The sequence below is a fragment of the Carex rostrata genome, chromosome 15, assembly GCF_964058835.1.
Source record: "Carex rostrata chromosome 15, lpCarRost1.2, whole genome shotgun sequence".
NCBI classification, from domain to species: domain Eukaryota; kingdom Viridiplantae; phylum Streptophyta; class Magnoliopsida; order Poales; family Cyperaceae; genus Carex; species Carex rostrata.
This window is the reverse complement of record NC_135932.1, coordinates 9,089,885-9,102,127: the sequence shown is the minus strand read 5'-3', so window position 1 is coordinate 9,102,127 and position 12,243 is coordinate 9,089,885. Positions and strand designations below refer to the sequence as shown.

The 12,243-nt window shown below is 36.1% G+C and overlaps 2 protein-coding genes across 2 annotated transcripts; both read right to left on the bottom strand.

Annotated features, from left to right (window-relative positions):
- Positions 1 to 932: 932 nt before the first annotated feature.
- LOC144565911 (polyol transporter 5-like) lies at positions 933 to 4,038 on the bottom strand. Its single transcript, XM_078315753.1, has 4 exons — positions 3,792 to 4,038; positions 3,142 to 3,374; positions 2,393 to 2,597; positions 933 to 1,997 (listed from the first exon to the last, which is right to left on the bottom strand). The coding sequence occupies exons 1-4, from the start codon at positions 3,931 to 3,933 to the stop codon at positions 1,084 to 1,086; spliced, it is 1,494 nt and encodes a 497-aa protein (XP_078171879.1). The 5' UTR covers positions 3,934 to 4,038; the 3' UTR covers positions 933 to 1,083.
- A 3,778-nt stretch (positions 4,039 to 7,816) lies between these two features.
- Positions 7,817 to 11,979, bottom strand: LOC144565908 (polyol transporter 5-like). The gene is made up of 4 exons (XM_078315748.1): positions 11,744 to 11,979; positions 10,265 to 10,497; positions 9,399 to 9,603; positions 7,817 to 8,863 (listed from the first exon to the last, which is right to left on the bottom strand). Exons 1-4 carry the CDS (start codon positions 11,871 to 11,873, stop codon positions 7,953 to 7,955), a joined length of 1,479 nt encoding a protein of 492 aa, XP_078171874.1. The 5' UTR covers positions 11,874 to 11,979; the 3' UTR covers positions 7,817 to 7,952.
- Positions 11,980 to 12,243: the final 264 nt, after the last annotated feature.

Here is a 12,243-nt window from a genome sequence, read left to right as displayed (position 1 = left end):
TGTGCTTCCTTGTACTCCAAATCATACTCGTGCCATGGAGTCTTTTCTTCATCAACACAGACGGAATGTAGAAGAAAATGCAGTAACTAACATAAAGCTGATATTAAAATAAAATGAAGATTGCACTCCTGTCTACTTGTAACAGTTGTCACTGTATAAAAACATACTGTCAGCTGTTAACCTTCGAAACATATATATATATATATCAAACCTTGTCCAAAAGTTTCTCTCTAATGACCCCGCTTTTCATCCCTTGTTCAAATAAAAGCTGATTTAAGGTATCTCCATTTTGCTTGACAGTCTAAGGGGGTTGGGCGTGCGCGCTGGTGAACGTCCTAGTTTATGGCGTCTGGCATGGTTTCTGGGATGTTATAACTATCGCGTCTATAAGGACGCCACAGTGCTTATAAACTTTGCAAGATACAAAATGTACTAGTTTTATACTGTCACCACATCTTTCTTCACCTATTTATTTATTTATTTTAAAACGCTGTCGATTTTGTAGTAACTACAGTTTTAGAACTTAACTTTTTCTCCTAGCCAACTGTGTTACCGACCCATCTCCTTTCTTCACCTATTTAACTTGCAAGAATAATTAAAACCTATGTTAAATTAGCATGTTATGTACAGTAAGTAACATTTCAATAAACAGAAACTTGAAGTTTCTGCAATGAAATTGTCAGCATCCTGTGGCTTATACGAGTAGGTATTCAACAGGGAGGAAATCACAGGTGAACATTCTGAATACCTACTTTATAAATGCATTCATATTTCGGTTGTTGGGATGTATGAGTTCTGTAAAAAGTAAAGACTGGTTCACAGTAAAAGGGCTAACACATTTAGTGTAGATACTCAGGTTGAGGTATCCATCGTTCATTGCTTGGTTAATTCAACAATCCTGAGCTCCAAAATTTAATAATATTGACTCACTGTTGTCCAAATTGAAAATTATTTCGTCTTTTATTTTGCAAGAATTACAATCAATCATCCATACAACAATATAGTGTTCCAGTACAATATGTATATCCATATATAATATTATCCTTGATTCCCTGTGCAGATCATTACACCTGTGCATCTTCCTCACTTTTCAAATAGCACTTCTATATCCTCCAAGCTCCTTCCCTTCGTCTCTGGCAAGCAAAAGTAAATGAAAACCCAACCCATCGCTGTAATGCCAGCAAACAGGAAGAAACTTCCGGCCACGGTAATTGCCTCATAAAGAGAAATAAAGGTCATGGCCACAACCCCGCTCAATGTCCGATTCATCACTGTGCCGAGGCTCGCACCTTGACCTCTCAGCCTTAGTGGTAAGATCTCCGAGGAATAGACCCAAGCAAGTGGCCCCAACCCGATAGAGAAACTCATCACAACAGCCACCACAGCCAAAATGCAGACCACTGCGGCCCAAGAGAAATTCTCTTCATGAGTCCAATCAATTACTTCAAGCCCGAGCCCTAAAATAATATACGAGATCACCATACCACCTGTGCTCAGGAGGAATAGCAGTCTCCGGCCGAGCCGGTCGGAGGTGAATGTAGCGACCAAAATAAACCCAAGCTTGGCCAACCCAACCAAAATTGTAGCCCCTAACAACTCTGTGTCAGATTTGAGGCCCGCCTTCTCAAGCACTCGTGGGGTGTACAAAACTACTGCTTCGGTACCTGATGCCTGCTGAAAAAATTGTATAGCAAGCACAGTGAAGATAATTCGCTTGACTGCTGGTGTTGACCGATCAGTGAACATTTCCTTCCATATGTTCTCTTCATTTTTCTCAATTCTAGGCACAGTCACAACATCTCCACTACAATCTAATGGAATGCCGACCACCTCCTTTATATCCTGTAGCCGAGCATCCACTTCGTCTGGTGAGTCGGAGGTTTTAACAAGCACATGCCTGGCCTCGCCGAGACGACCTTTCATAACAAGCCACCGAGGTGACTCTGGCATGGCGAGTATACCACATGCCAAGAAAGGAGGTGGTATGGCAGCTATCCCTGTTAATAAAGAAGGAAAATCAAAATCATCATCCTTTTACTCACTTTTTAAAAAGGACTGATGGTTGAAGACTTAAAATGTATTAAAACGGAAGATCTACAGCTTCAAATCTACATGCTCTTGTTAGCAGTTAGCTATCATTAGTGATTTCTTTAGGTACTATAACTGCAAGTGATGGGCCTATTCACACAAAAATTAAAGCTAATATAAAATAAATAGTCACATTACCTTTTTGAGCAGCTTGTTAGCCAACAACTGAACATATATGGTACCAGTATACGAGGTCCAGAGTTAAAATTTATGTGCTCCTATTATTGACTTGTCCTGCAGTATTCATATTTCCGTGGGACGAGTGCTAAAAGTTCAATAAGATCATAAGATTTGAAATTAATACCGAACATGATGCGCCAGCTGAGGTTGATAGGTAAGCCTGAGAAGGCTAAGTTGGACACATAGCTTAGCAAGATACCAGAGTTAATGAAGACCTCAGGTAGCGATGATAGTAGGCCCCTCATGGATGTGGGGGCTATCTCAGAGGTGTAAACTGGTGCTATCATTAATGCATACCCTACGCCAATGCCAGTAACGAACCGGCCGACCTGAGGAATGGTTTAACAATAGTGATGTTTTAGTATAGGATTTGAACTAAAGAATAATCTATGTTACTTGAAATCTACAGGGTCTTGTCCAAAATCATTACCAGCAGCCAGAAATTGAACCAGAGAACTACCATAAGAGAGGTCGAAGTTTTTTATAATAGAAAGAAAGAAATGCAACAAAATTAGTCAATGAGAAGTAACACTATATTCTGCTTGGTTATCAAATTTTCTTGCATTATTAGGGGCTTGCTTATTGAAAATTTCCAGCATAGCATCAATTCAACATGGAAAAACATAATTTCTTTTGGTCTATAGGGGGCAAAACCCCCCTTGCCTCACCCCCCACTTAGCTCCTTAATCATAATCAAGCCAAGAAAACCACAAAGAAATATGCGGTCAGAATCGGGACCATAATGTTGGTTGAGCTTTTTGCACAAGTGCCCCTATAGATTTACTTATATTATCCGAGTAATAACACACAGGAGAAAAAAATGTACACCAAAAGAAAATAAATAAATAAAGAACCAGTAAGATAGAAAATTACGATGAGAATGAGATAACTGGTGGCAAAGGTCATGATAAGGGATCCAACAAAGAACACAGCTGATGTGATAGTGATGGTTGCACGACGGCCAATCCTGTCAGATGTATAGCTGGCAGCAAAGGCCCCAAAAAGGGAAGCAAGGTTGAGTATGCCATTTAAGATTTCAATTTGTGTGTCAGACACATTGAGGTCCTCCTGCATGTATTTCTGGGCCCCACTTATCACTGCAACATCTGAATGATAAAAAAAAAAAAAAACTTTGAATTCAGGTTCGAAACACTTGGAAATTAGAATTTTGCACAAAGATTCAAGGCTGAAGTTTCAATGCTTTCACTCGCCAGAACAAATTCCGTAGAACATTGAGCAATTTCAAGGGCTTTTTACTGTTTTTATGAACAAAATTGATAAACAAGAGATAATTTGAGTTGATTTCATAACTAAGAATGAATCCTGCCTAAATATTACCCTAGTACATCTTACTGGTATTGATGTTATAGGCAAACACCAACACAAACAAGAGATGAAGTGCTAATTGCAAGTGCCCATATTCTAGTTCTAGCCACCATCTAGAAAACCAAGTTATGAGGTGCGGTATAACTATAATTAGCACCTATATATATATGTATTTATGAAGAAATTGGAGCACTTACGGTAGCCCATAAGAATAGATGTCATGGATGCGAGCACACCACATCCCAATGCATACTTGTTTTTCTTGAGCCTTCTTCCTTGATTGGACGAATTGGAGGGGAGAAGATGCGCTTCCACTGATTCTATCTTCGCCTCTTCCATTTCTTGGCTGGAACTACGGAACAAAGAAGAGAAAAGGAAATAGGAAAATTCCACGCCTCAGTCTGCAGCCTGCACTGAACTCCTCGGTTTATTTCAGTAGAAGAAATGTGTGTGCTATTTCATAAGGCTGATGAAAAGGACAATAAGTTAATTTTTGTTTTATTGCGTTAGAATATGACAAAAGTTTGAAGATTATTAATTTGCATTCAAAAAAAATAATTAATGTATAATGTTATGACAATTAATGTTTCAAACTATTGAATGATTATTAATAAATTACTAGATGAATTAAGTTTAGCACGTTTTTCAGTTCTAAGAAGCTTCAAATTTATCCTATAACCACTTCATCTCCATAGTTGATTAGAGGATTCAAAGCATACAAAAAAGGAAAAATAATGATAATTCTGTCCAAAAAAAAAAAAAAAAAAATTCATAAACATTCGAATGAAATATTCATGTAGTGAGCTTTGGGGGAAAAAATGAGAGACATCAAATATGTTGTCTCATTGGGAATTCACATCCCCTCATGTTACCGGACTGAGTAGAATTGAATCGGACGATTCAAAATTGTTCTTTTTAACTTGGCACGAATTTCAAAGCACAAATAATACTGCCCCCCTACATCATCCAGAACACACACCGGCTGAGAGTAAATCTAGACCGTCTGTTACAATTGTGTTGAGTCAGGTACCTGGGAGGATACGAATCCGTCTCATTAGCTGAGTTCTCAAGTTTCAAAAATCAATCATCAAATCCGTTGAAGGAATTGTTATAATGTTCTAATTTCTAAGTTCTAACAATGAGAATGAAGATCCGCACAACCTTTTTTTGATTGATTTCTACTCTCTTTTAATTGTTTTATTGTGTTTGTTTATCTCTTTTGTAATTTGTAATGTTTCGAAATATATTTTTAAAAGTTAAAATTAGTTGAGACCGATTTTTCAAATGAATATGATGTTTAATACTTTTCACATTCATAATCAAAATTATCTATTATCTATGAGCTAAAATAAGTAAATAACACATTTATACTTCCCGTTACATATGAGATTATGAGTTCGAAATCCATAAAATAAAAAAATTCTCAGTATTATATACAAAAATTTGAAATGTGTTAAATGACTTGATTTTTAACTTATATTTAAAAAAAAAAAATTCAAACTAAGTCTATTCGATCATCATAGCACGACAGCTACACCTGTGAATGTAAAAGAAAAATTCAAAACGATTCTTAGACCCAGAAACAAATAAAAGCACGTGTTTTAATTGCTAGATTTTTTTTTGTAGGCCACTATCACTGAATAATCTCATAAATTACTACAGAAGTTTAATGTCTTAACTCTAGCTCAGTTTTAAATGTTTAAATTTGGTCACTCGTGGGGTGATGCAGAGGCGGACCCATGTAGTCCGGGAAGCGTATCCTCTGCAGAACAGAGTTTTTAATCTGGTCCGTTCGTTTTGAATCGAGCGGATAGGAAACGTATCTTCTGAGGGCAGGGCAAATTTTGTGCGGAGCTTTTCAATTCGGATAAGATCTGATCTGGTCTACTCGATTCAAAACGAACGGACCAGATTAAAAGCTCTGCACAGCTCCGCAGCTTACGACTCCGCAGAGGATACGATTCTTGTAGTCTGAGGGAGGACAACTGTTTTTTTAGAATTTAGAATTTTAGTTGAGATTGGAATCTTCCGATTGATTATCTTCTTTTGAAAAATTTTTTGTCACTCTCTGACTGTTTGATTTGTAACTCGAGTTAAATTTAGAGTTAAAATTAAAATAATTTTTTTGAGTTATGATTGATAATCAGAAATTACAAATCAGAGTATTATATATTATAAGTTAAAGCATTGTTTTTTATCAAGTACTTAATTAGTTAAAAGATTTAAATTCGATTAACTATTTAAACTCGATTTGATAATTTTTTGCAATCTCTGATGAAAATTCTGAATCTGTCTCTTGAGTGATGAAGTTTAATTCTGCATACACATCACACATGTAACACATCATCAACGTTTTGATAACGTTGACAATTTGTTTCTAATATGGATAACTTGTCAAATGCTTTGTATAACTTTATAACAAACTTGAGAGAGTGAGTCTATGGTACTATGCATATTACGATTTGTTATCGTATTACGGCTCTGTATTCGAGTTTTCAAATCCTAACGGTCGATCCGAACCGTTCATCTTGTTCTCCATATTAATATGTGTTTGGAGACCAAATTTTACATTTTTTTTACTATTTTTTTAGATTTATTAAAAATCACTGTTTTTGGATAGTCCAGAATTTTCAGATGAAGTGATTTTCTAAATATCTAAAAAAATAGTAAATTTTTTTCAAAAAATATAAAATTTGGTCTCCAAACACATAATAATATGGAGAACAAGATGAACGGTTCGGATCGACCGTTAGGTTTTGAAAACTCGAATATAGAGCCGTAGCACGGTAACAACCCGTAATATGCATAGTACCAGAGACTCACTCAACTTGAGATATCTCTTATTTTTCTCAATTATGCTCTATCCTTCAGCTGACCTGGAGAACTCTATTGTCACTCGTGGGGTGATGCAGGGGCGGACCCACGTAGTATGGGGGAGAACTCTATTGTCACTCGTGGGGTGATGCAGGGGCGAACCCATGTAGTCTAGGGGAGAGGAGAATGGCTGTTGTCTTTTATGAATTTTGAATTTTAATGGAGATTGGAACATTCTGATCAATTTTGTCTTCTTCTGAATAAAATTTTGCCTATATCTGAATGTTTGATTTGTAACTCGTGTTAAATTTAAAGCTAAAATTAAAATAATTTTTTTGAATTATGATTGGTAATTAGAATTATAAGTCAGAGAATTAGAAATTACAAGTCGGAGTATTGAAAAGTATAAGTTCAAACATTGTTTTTTTATCTAGTACTTAATTAGTTAATGAATTTAAATCCAATTCGATAATTTTTTGTCTCTCTGATAAAAATTCTGAATCTGCCTCTAGAGTGATGATGTAATTCTTTATACACATCACACGTGTACACATCATCAACGTTTTGATGAAGTTGACAGTTTGTTTACTAATATGGATAACTTGTCAAATGCTTTGTATAACTTTATAACGAAATTGAGATATCTCTTATTTTTCTCAATTACGCTCTATTGTTTCATAACCCGTTCTTCTCATTTTAAATTTGACGTTAATGAAAAGACATGTCATATCTGACCTTTTTGGGACACAATACTTATTATTTATAAAACCTATTGACCAGGTCCGCTTAAATAAAAGTTGATTACTTAGAAGAGTAGAACTAGGGTGTTCTTAAGTTAACCAAGCCTCTTGATGAACTAAAGTCTAAAACTCATCGAATCGATCTTAAAATAATAAATCTGAACCGTTGAAATCCATATACCTTACGATGATGTATCTAATGTAAAATTTTGTAATTTTGCATAGAATTAAGTGGTAAAAAAAAGGTTCAAAAAATGAATACATTAACCTTCTAATTTTAACTGCTTGACTTTATACTAAATTAATTCGAATGTTTAGTATAGAGTCTCAAGTGAAGAATTATTTTTCGGAACCTCAAATTTGAAAACTATTTCTTTGGAAAGAAAATATTTGAATCCGAAGAATTATTTTCCGGAAAGAGACGCTGGATCCAGAAAATAATTTTTTGGTTTGGACAAATTTATAAATAAGTTGAAAATGAGTGCAGATTTTGAAATTTTGAAACTTTTTTGGATATTAATAAAAATTTCGATAACGGGTATTTAGGCTGGTTAAAGTAGAAAGGCTACATTTTTATAGCGTACATGTTTAACGAAATGCTCGGAGATTTAATTTGAGGGATGATCACACATTGCTTGCAAAATATCAACAATCCAGAACTCCAAAAATTCTATGTTGAATGAAGCAATTGAAATTGAAAATTCTTTCGTCTTTATTTTGCATAAATTACAATCGATGAACAATACAACAAATAGTTTACCAGTATGTATGTATGATGCATATGTGTATATCAGTGCATTCTGATCACTTTGCAAATAGCACCTCTATGTCCTCCAAGCTCCTCCCCTTCGTCTCTGGCAAACAGAAATAAATAAAAATCCAACTCATTGCCGCAATGCCGGCATACAAGAAGAAACTCCCGGCCACGGTAATGGCTTCATAAAGGGAAATGAAAGTCATTGTCACGAGCCCGCTTATAATCCGATTCATGGCCGTTCCGAGACTAGCGCCCTGGCCTCTAATCCTGAGTGGCAATATCTCTGAGCAATAGACCCATGCGAGTGGCCCCAACCCGATCGAAAAACTCATGACAAATGTCACAGCAGCCACAATACAAACCACACCAACCCATGAGAAATTCTCTTCATGAGTCCAATCAATTATTTCGAGCCCGAGGCCTAAAACGACGAGCGAAATGACCATGCCGCTTACACTTGAAAGGAATAGCACCCTCCGGCCTAGCCGATCAGATGTGAACGTCGCCACCAAAATGGACCCGACCTTGGCAACCCCAATTAAAATAGTGGCGCCTAGCAACTGTGTATCGCTTTTAAGACCGGCCTTCTCGAGCACCCGTGGTGTGTACAAAACCACCGAGTCAATGCCTGACGCCTGCTGAAAAAATTGCAGCAAAAGCACCGTGATGATGATTCGTTTCGCTGCGGGTGTCGCCTTGGTGAACATATCCTTCCACACATTCTCTCCATTTTTCTCATTTTTAGGCACCACCACGATGTCTCCAGTAGCGTCAGATGGTATCCCAACTGTTTCCTTTATGTCTTCTAACCGAGCCTCAGCTTCCTCATGCGAATCAGAGGTTTTAACGAGCACATTCCTGGCTTCACTGATACGACCTTTCATGACAAGCCACCGGGGTGACTCAGGCATGAAGAGTACGCCACATGCTAGAAAAGCAGGTGGTATGGCAGCAATTCCTGTTAAGCCCATAAGAATGAAGCTAAAAATCAACCTTTCTATTAAATGATATTACAAAAGGATGTTGGTTAAAAAGGATTACAATCAGGTCTTGAGCTTAAATCTGCATTGCTCATGCAACCATTAATTTGTCCAATTAAGTTCTGCATAATATGGATCTAATCTATGTTCATTATAAAAATTTTAAAGGTCTTTGTTCATTATAATCTGATGACAGTGACATTAAAAAAGGCAAATTGTAATGGACTGGAGTAATGTATTTCAAGAAAAGTTTTTGGTGTCCTGTACGAATAAAATATAATTTTTACCATAGTCAGATATAAGTCAACTTAAAATAATGTAAAACAAAATTTTAATTCAACTATAAATTAAATAATATAATATCAAATATTTTTCAAATCTAAGTTTCTGAGGAACGGACTTCCAAATATATATCTATGTTCATAACCTATATTCTCACTTGTAAATGGATTCTAAAAACCATCATGCATAGACTGTTCCAGAAAATAGGATTATAAAATTCCCAGCTAATACCAAACATGAGACGCCAGCCAAGGTTGATGGCGAAACCCGAGAAGGCCAGGTTGGACACATAGCTTAGCAAGACACCAGAGTTGATGAACACCTCAGGTAGCGATGATAAAAGGCCACGCATGGAGGCGGGAGCTATCTCAGAGGTGTATACTGGCGCAATCATCAATGAATAACCTATAGCTACGCCCGCAACAAATCGACCAGCCTAAGGAAAAAAAATGGAACAGAATAAATATTAAAAACAAATATAATTCTGTGTTGTTTGAAAACTGCATGGTCTTGTGCACAATTTTAACAATACTGGTATATACGAGCAACTTCTGAATTCAGAAGTTTGATCGGGCCTCTTTTATTTTGTGCGATTTTCTTTGCTTGTTGACTGTTCATTGAATAATTTTACTCAGAAATAGGCCTCCTAGAGGTCTAAAGATCTTGATTCCAACCAAAAAAAGATCATATAAAAGAATGCCGCTTAGTTGGGACCACATGCACCACAAATTTACATTTAGAGACATTATTGCGATTCAATGTAGTTCCTTTGAACAAAGTCACCACCTGACTATGGAACTATCATGCAATCACAACCATGGTATCAGGATGCATAGTCCATGGCAAGTATAATTGAACTTTTAACACCAGAAACACTTCCCCATACATCAATAATACATTAAAACATGGGAACGAAAAAAGCAAGGTTTTAAATAGCACGCTATAGTGCTGCTATAGCGTTTTCGGACCATAAAAGTTATGGCGCTATAGCGGCGCCATATGGGCATAGTGCTGTTTTTTTAGCCATTCCGCTATAACGTGATAAACGCTATTTAAACCTTTGGAAAAAAAAACAGCGAGGATGAAAGAAAAAGTACCATGAGAATAGCATAATTTGTGGCAAAACTCATGATAACAGCTCCAACAAAGAAGATAGCTGAGGCAAGAATGATTGTGGCACGACGTCCGATCCAGTCAGAAGTATATCCAGCAGCAAGAGACCCCACAAGAGAATAAACATTGATTATACCAGATAAGATTTCAATTTGTGTGTCGGTAATTCCCAGGTCTTCCTGCATGTATTTCTGGGCCCCACTCATTACTGCCACATCTACATATCAGAAAACCTCTCAATTCAGGCTCATTACTTCAAATTTTGCATAAATTGATTTGGCATCAAGATGTAATTGCATTGATTTGATTTCACATTACCAGTATTGATCTTGATGGTTACGGTACTGACAGGGACTGGTACTCTTTTTGTCAGGATGTGATGTTTAAAACAACAACCAAACAAAGACAATAAACAAACAAAAAGTAGAGGGGAAGCAAAGAAAAGCATCAACTGCTTGGTATATATGACCAATCTAAAATTGTTGTATGATACTGCCATATTGGATTACAATACCAGCAGGTAGGCTGGTACAAATTTAAACTAGTGCAGTCTAAACTTACTATACATCGAAAAAGTTTTTGATTGACAATATTTATCCAATAGACAGCTGTTATTATTTAAATTCATTTCACACAAAAGTTATTGTTAAGGATATACAAGACATTTTTGTTTTGTTGTACTTGATCCTAACTAAACAAAATTCATTTTAGATTAAGACATACCACCAAATCTTCCAATTTTGACCTTTTCTATTTTCCAATAATGATTCTCATAGTGTTACGGGTGTCAATGGCACCCTTTTATCCATTTACCCGACCCATATCGTATCCGAAAACATGGGTAAGGGTAAGATTTTTTTTCGTTAGCTTATTGAGTACGGGTAAGGTAATTAAGGGGTTTTTTTTCGTTATCTCATCCATTATCATATAAGATAATTTGTAAAAATAAAATTATATATATAGATATATATTTGTACAAAGATGATACATGATACAAAAAAGTTTTGTATTTTATTAAATTTTCATAATACAAATTAGTTGCATTTATTATTATTTTTTTTCTTGTTTTAAAATATATTATATCGAAAATACAAATCAACATGTCAATGACACTTTTTTATCTGTTTACCCGACCTCCGACCTGTACTGCATTCGAAAAGACAGATAAGGATAAATATTTTTTTTGTTATCATAATGGGTACGGGTATGACAATGCCTCTACCTGACCCTTACTGTACCCATTGACACGCCTACATAGTGTCATTTCTAAAGCTTGTTACCAAAAGAGAAAAGAGAAAGCAATAAAATCCATTCCTAAACCGAATATCCGTACGGTATGAATAAATGATAAATACCAAAGTAGCACACTCAAAGATATGAGATATGTTATGTCTGTCTAAACATAGCAAAAATCATGAACCGGTTACATTATTTGCTGAAAAGAGAGGTAAAGAGAAACTTACGGTACCCCATGAGAATAGTGGTCATGGAAGCGAGCACACCGCATCCCAATGCGTACTTGTTTTTCTTCGGACTTGTTTGCTTGGTTGAGAGAAGATGCTCTCTCGCTGCTTCTATCTTCTCCTCTTCCATTTCTCAGAGATAGAGAGAGCCAGAGAGGGGGGGAAAAGAAAAATAAATAGAAGAAATTGGAGGAGAGTTTTGTTTTTTTGAAAAACTTGGTAGAAGAAGCTACCAAGAAATTGGAGGAGAGTTAGCGACACTACTTTAGCTAGCTTAGCTGCCTAAGTGGCAAATTCCAAATCAAGTCAAGCGGATTGGTTATATTTTATAGAATAAATAAATAGAGAAGTGTTTGTACCTACCACGATCTCACACAAAAAAAAAAAAAAAAAATTAAAAATCAGATTTCAACAGATGAAAGTACACCACACGAACAGTATCTTAGTTGGGAAATATTTGGAGTGCGTATCCTCGAGATATCTCAACTTTTGCGAGACCG

Coding starts and splice junctions, on each gene's coding strand:
- LOC144565911 (XM_078315753.1), bottom strand. CDS start 3,933: ATGGAAGAGGCGAAGATAGAATCAGTGGAAGCGCATCTTCTCCCCTCC. Junction 2,598..3,141: donor CCAGTTATCTCATTCTCATC/GTAATTTTCTAT, acceptor ACCATTCCTCAG/GTCGGCCGGTTCGTTACTGG. Junction 1,998..2,392: donor CAGCTGGCGCATCATGTTCG/GTATTAATTTCA, acceptor CTTTATTAACAG/GGATAGCTGCCATACCACCT.
- LOC144565908 (XM_078315748.1), bottom strand. CDS start 11,873: ATGGAAGAGGAGAAGATAGAAGCAGCGAGAGAGCATCTTCTCTCAACC. Junction 9,604..10,264: donor CAAATTATGCTATTCTCATG/GTACTTTTTCTT, acceptor TTTTTTCCTTAG/GCTGGTCGATTTGTTGCGGG. Junction 8,864..9,398: donor TGGCTGGCGTCTCATGTTTG/GTATTAGCTGGG, acceptor TGGGCTTAACAG/GAATTGCTGCCATACCACCT.